General features: G+C 39.6%; 1 protein-coding gene across 2 annotated transcripts; it reads right to left on the bottom strand.

Annotated features, from left to right (window-relative positions):
• Window positions 1-2,140: 2,140 nt before the first annotated feature.
• Window positions 2,141-5,845, bottom strand: LOC103946541 (G-type lectin S-receptor-like serine/threonine-protein kinase At4g27290). Of its 2 annotated transcripts, none has more exons than XM_009357259.2 (7): window positions 4,331-5,845; window positions 3,940-4,014; window positions 3,726-3,847; window positions 3,451-3,661; window positions 3,063-3,300; window positions 2,819-2,969; window positions 2,141-2,719 (listed from the first exon to the last, which is right to left on the bottom strand). In XM_009357259.2, the coding sequence occupies exons 1-7, from the start codon at window positions 5,601-5,603 to the stop codon at window positions 2,408-2,410; spliced, it is 2,382 nt and encodes a 793-aa protein (XP_009355534.2). In that variant the 5' UTR covers window positions 5,604-5,845; the 3' UTR covers window positions 2,141-2,407. The 2 variants fall into 2 exon arrangements, with proteins under 2 accessions (XP_009355534.2, XP_009355533.2); XM_009357258.2 differs by having other exon boundaries at window positions 3,940-4,068; window positions 4,331-5,801.
• Window positions 5,846-6,107: the final 262 nt, after the last annotated feature.

The raw sequence follows: 6,107 nt of genomic DNA, 5'->3' as shown, positions 1-6,107 counted from the left end.
ACTTTCCCGTGGTAGTGTTGTCGAATTAAAAAGAGTACGATCATAAGTTATATGATCAGTGGCTCCAGACTCAATAATCCAACATGTATCAAGATTAACGGATACAATTAAGGCTGAGACTGTGTTACTTGGATCGTCGAAGTGTGCGTTGTAATTAATTAAATTTAAAAGGGAGAAATCTGAGCCCAAATTTTCCGAGGCTGAATTAAAAACTAGGCTGCTGTATGTGGATGGCCCAAATGGGCCTGCACCGGCCTTGTTGTTCCTGTCCGTACCGGATTGTTGCGTTTTTGGATATTGGGCTTCAGGCTCTGCAAGCCCAGCCCGCTGGAGATTACTGCCGCATGGCTCGCTGGATGACGCATTCAAGGCAAGCGCGGAATCTGAGGAGGGAATTATTGTTTGGTTGTCTGCCACGGATGGAATCACGGCTTGGTTGCCACCGTCTCTTGCTTCAAAACACATGGCTTTAGGTTTCTTAGGTATCCTGTGTGTTGACCTTCCTTCGGTCAAGTCTAGAGGAAAAATTGGTTTCTGTCAGCGGTGTCTCTTGCTTCGAGACATTGCTGGAAAATTTTCTTTTGGTTCTTTTCACAGTTTTGCGGCTACGAAGAAAGACTCAGAATCGGAACCTGCTCTAATGCTAAGTTAAAAATAAAGGGTTTAGAAAATTCTAAATCTACCTCTAAACCCTTTATTTTCAACAAAAGTGTCCGTAGGCAGATGAAAAATTTGCCACACGTAAGCTTCTGAATCAGTTGCTGCCTTGTCTCTAACAACAAGATTTCCGGTCTCCAAAAGCTGCGCAACAGTATCCTCTGCTACTTGGGAAGAACTCGACGACCAAATAGTGTTGTTCATTTAGTCTAAGAGGAGCAGGCTTCCATTTTCTGATATTGTCAACGATCCATTTGAATCTGCCAGGGATTTTCTCTGTCAGCCACCCATACAACAATATCTGGAAACTTCTTGTACCATATTCCTAAATACCGAAAACTGCCAGCAGAAAAGAGGCCAAATTCGAAGCTTGCGCTGGAAGAAAGAAGTTAATCGTGCCGGTGATAGATTGTGATAGAGAAATGGTATCAGTTGCCGTGGAGAATTCTAAGACTAGAAAATGAAGTAGAGAGGTTAGGAGGATGAAAGGAAAGGGCTTCATTCTGTGTTGTTTGGCCAGAAAATGGGAAGTATTGGACCTTAATGTTTGGCCTTTGCAGCCGGCTTCTCTCCTTGATAATTTAGACTTTTTTTTCAGGATACCATGTAGAATTATGAGAATTGTTGATATCGCAAGACACATATATATACAAGTATATAACTTGAGGCATAAGAACTACTAACATTTCATTTCCCATGCCATTCCACTTTGAATGATTCTTTAGAAAAAAGATAGTTGATAAATTCTCGCACTATTCTTATGTATTGAAGTGCCATTTTGTTGTCATTCAGTACTACGGTCTGATGATATTTCTTTTCACTTGGAAGTGAGAAGTCTTAGGTTCGAATCTCGTGGATGACGAATTCAATATCAAATTAGGCTGCCTATTATGTGACTTAACTGAACCCCCTTATCATAAAAACGAAAAGAGAAAAAAAAAAAAACATAACTCCCTTACCATACACTTGTTGATTGCACTAGTGATCAGGTGGGGAAGTATCGATGTGTGCCGCAGCCCGTCTCTATGAAACTTTGACAATCATGACAAGGATTGAAGCAACATGAATGTCTTGCGTCATTGGTGACAACACTCACCAATCACACCCTAATCGGCCCTTAATTCAGATTTCTGGGCCCGTATTGACTACTAGCATTTCAATTTCAACTAATGTGAAGATGGCCCGGCCCGTATTGACTACCAGCATTTCAGTTTCCGGGCCCGTATTGACTACTAGCATTTCAATCACTAGTAACCTAGTATGAGTTTCCTACGAAGGAGTCCCCAACTCCCAAGTTGTTGAACATAGGATGTCTTCTCCTACCAGGCCATGTCGCTTGACATGTATGACTCTCATGCCCGCTGCAAGCTCTTGGCCGTCAAAGTCCCTTGCCCTACGCGGTGCTGGCATCGGAAAGGGATGCTACCTGGTTGGTTTGAAATATGGAGGAAATACTTGTCAAAACGAAAAATTGCAGAGAAAATAGTGCAATCGAATTATTTTCAGTCTTAGAATTGAATTATTTGACATTACAATCAATGCTTTAACTTTATGATAAAATGTGCAATTGAATTATTTGGCCTTACTCTTACAGTTCTAATAAACAATACTAAGTCAATAAAATTTCAGATTTTATATTTCTCAATCAACCTCTCACTCAGGTAAGTCTTTCTGTTACTGACTAAACGCAAATGAATCAGCATCCATGTCAAAATACCAGGAAGTACGAATCCATGTCTACATGTGTCAATCATCTAGCTTCCACTGTTGTAAGGGTGATTGTGCTTCCTGTCTGACTTCTACCTTTGCCAGCTAAGGTATCTTCGATGTCCATGGAACTTCTTTCTGTGAAGAAACCAGGCTCCTTCGGTTGTGGCAATATCGCTGCCTCATTGCTTAACATTAGAAACACCGATGACATTACTGGTCTGTCTTTTGGAAGCTTTTGAACGCATAGTAGACCCACTTGAATGCATCTTAGCACCTCAAACTCAACACATGAGTACTCTAAGCATGGATCGACTACTTCCAAACCCTTGTTTTTGTTCCACAGTAGCCATGCCTGGAATAATTGAAAATTAAATTGATTTAGCAAAACACATGAAAAAATGAGAGTTCGATATTAGTAGGACACAAATATAATTAAGCATAAAATACTTACATGTCCCAAAAGACTGTGATTGTGATCTGCATGATGAAATCCTCTGTTCTTTCTGCCACTAATTATCTCTAACAAAAGCACTCCGAAACTGAAAACATCGGATTTCACTGAAAACTTCCCATCAATTGCGTACTCCGGAGACATATATCCGCTACATGCAAAAACACATTACTTAAGTACCATTGAAGACATTTCCTTTGTGTTAGAGAAATGAAGATTCATGGTCTATGTTAGTATAACTCACTATGTTCCAATTACACGTTTTGTTTTCGCTTCGGTTTGATTGCGTTCGAAAATCCTTGCTATTCCGAAATCAGAAATTTTGGGGTTCAGCTCATGGTCAAGTAAGATATTGTTACTCTTGAGATCCCGGTGAATGATTCTTACTCTTGAGTCTTGGTGGAGGTAGAGAAGTCCTCGTGCGATTCCCATGATAATGTCATATCGCTTTTGCCAATTCAGAAGCACCTTTTGGTTTTGATCTGCACATGAATTAATTTTTGTTCAAGTTTCCTCCTCTACGATATAAAGAGAGCTGCATTGGACTGTTTAGTTCCATAAACTGCACTACAAAGTAGTAAAATCAAATTTTAGGTGCGTAATTAATCTGAAAGAAGGAGAGAGTGTTAGACCGAATATAAAGCAGTCCAAGCTTTTGTTTGGCAAGTACTCATAGATAAGTATCCTTTCTTCTCCTTCAATGCAGCATCCCAAAAGTTTCACAAGATTCCAGTGTTGAAGATTGGCTATCATCGTAACTTCATTTTTAAACTCCTCGATACCTTGTCCGGAATCTTTTGAGAGTCTCTTGACTGCTATTAGTTCATCTTGTCCTAGGCTCCCCTGAAATTTTAGAGGAAAATATTTAGTTCAGTTCGTATAAGTACGTCAGCTATAACGTTGTTACCTTGTAAACTGGACCGAACCCTCCCTCTCCGAGTTTGTTTCTGAACGAGAAGTTATTGGTGGCAGTTGCGATTTCCTCAAAATCAAAGAGTGGCAATTCCAAGTCCTTAGGAGATGTTGAGCCTTTCAAATGGAAAAAACAAGAGAAAGAAAAGATTATGATATAAAGCAACATCAAAGGATGAATTTGAATTCTAAAGTATATGCATGCTTACCACTTTTCTTTCCTCTCTTCTTCCGAATTATTAGGTGCAAAAAGCACGTAAATCCCAGGAAAAGAAGCACAGAAACTGCAGGTATGACTGAGATCAGCACTACTCGTTTATCCTTCTGAGTGGAATTACCTAAAGATCATGTAGTAAATAACATTGAGAAATTAAATTACAGATTATGCTGACTTATTCAGTAAATCTCACAAATTATTCTCTTGTGGTCTAGTTTGGTGTATTACAACTAGGCATGCTTAAATTGATGCCAAAACAAGGATTTTTTTAACTAAATATAGCATTGTGACATACAAATTGTAAGCAATAAATCTTTGAACTTAATAAAATAGGGCTGCAGAACCTAGCTAGATAACATTGTTAATGAAAACTGATCATTTACCTAGTTCGGAAGATGGCATTCGAATATATATGTGTTCCGGGCTAGCTTCTTCAATGGACTCTCGCATATCAATTAGGTCGCCAAACCACATAAGGCAGCCACTCCCTCCATTCCTGACATCTGAATTAGTATAAGCTACACAAGAACAATTCTTTAAGCAGTCTGCCTCACATTGTTTCACACTCATGCTCTTGTTCAACTGAAAATCCAACAGGTCCGGCAATTTCACATTTGGAACTTTCAAAAACCCATCATCCTTGTGGCAACTCAGTGATGTTTCCCTTATGCACCCACTTGTCCAGTTAAGCACCTCCCATTCGTTCTGCGATTTTGGAACATAACCCTGCAGGCACTCACAAGGGGGTGAATTGGAAATTTTGCAAAAACCATTTGCTCCACACTCTCTGTAATTATCACACCTATCATTTTGGAGAGTATACATAACAGCCCATTCAGTGCTCCCTCTGTTGAGCACCACCCGCTGGGCTAAACCCGACTCAGTAAGCTTTACTCCTGTCATAATATCAGTAGCCATGTACATGTAATATAACTCATTGGCATCATAGACATAGATCGGTTTCACAATGAGCTCGTTTGAAGGACTAGGAAAGCCAGTAAATCGAAGACCATTCCAGGGCCCCGTGCGGTACAATTTCTCTGTTCCTTTGGAAACTACGAGTTGAGGCAATCCAAGAGGATCGATCCCATAAGTATATTCTCCAGGAGATGGATCACTAGCGTTTTTCCAAGAAGTCAACAATCTGTTAAGACCTGTTCTGAAGTTCCACCCGATCTTCATTTTTGGTAACGAAGTGTCTGATGGGAAATCAAAACTTTGCCATACATAACTTTCGGAGTCTGTTGCAGCCTTGTCTCGAACAACGAGATTTCCGGTCTCCAAAAGCTGTGCAACAGGATTTTCTGCTATTTGGGAAGAAATGGTGGACCAAATAGTGTTGTTCATTTGGTCGAAAAGGACCATAGTTCCATTTTTGGTTAACGTCAAGGCTCCATATGAATCCGGAAGAGGGTTTTCTCTGTTGGCAACCCATACAACAGTATGTGGTAAGTTCTTAAACCATATTCCTAAGTACCAGGCTTTAGAATTACCCACCTGGAAGAGTCCTAATTCGAAGCTTTGGCCTGAAGAAACTAAGGTATTAGAGCCATTGATGGATTGTGATGCAGATATGGTATCAGTTGCTGTGGACAATCGTAAGACTAAAAATTGGAGTAGAGGGGCAAAGAAGATGAAAAAGGGAAGGCCCTTCATCTGTGTTGTTTGTCAAGAAGAGGGAAGGAGACTGATTACTTTGAACCTTGCAGGTTTTTTATTGACAAACGATTGGGTAATTACACTCGATTCATCAAAACCTCGGAAGGGGAGATTCAATCTTGAATGAGGAGAAGTACATTACTCTACACAACTTATCTAAACCCAAGCCCGCCCTTACGGACTTTCGTTGAAGCAGCCTTTCAATTGTCTGTTGACGTGTGTCCATCATTCAAAAAATTTCCCACCACATATTAATTTTCAAATAAAGTCTTTGTATTGACAGTATAATTGACAAGGAAAATGCGGAAGATGGCCTATTGGAAAAAGATAATATATATTGCATATTTATATACATGGTCAGAGCAATTTATAGAAAATATAGTTCGAGATATAGTATATAAAAGATGTGTGGGACTTTTTCTTCCTGGCATAGATCATATGACTTAAATAATCTCTCACATCTTCATAATACTCTTATTTTGTGCCTATTTATACGAAGCT

The sequence above is a fragment of a genome, unplaced genomic scaffold (assembly GCF_019419815.1).
Source record: "Pyrus x bretschneideri cultivar Hongxiangsu unplaced genomic scaffold, Pyrus_bretschneideri_v1 Contig38, whole genome shotgun sequence".
NCBI lineage: Eukaryota > Viridiplantae > Streptophyta > Magnoliopsida > Rosales > Rosaceae > Pyrus > Pyrus x bretschneideri.
Note: the sequence above shows the minus strand (reverse complement) of the source record. Positions and strands in the feature narration are given on the sequence as shown.

What these genes read in the sequence shown, in the direction of transcription:
- LOC103946541 (XM_009357258.2), bottom strand. Translation starts at nt 5,603, where the DNA reads ATGAAGGGCCTTCCCTTTTTCATCTTCTTTGCCCCTCTACTCCAATTT. An exon ending in CTTGGACTGCTTTATATTCG is followed by an intron (nt 3,301 to 3,450) that starts GTCTAACACTCT and finishes ATTCATGTGCAG; the next exon opens with ATCAAAACCAAAAGGTGCTT. An exon ending in AAACGTGTAATTGGAACATA is followed by an intron (nt 2,970 to 3,062) that starts GTGAGTTATACT and finishes TTTTGCATGTAG; the next exon opens with CGGATATATGTCTCCGGAGT.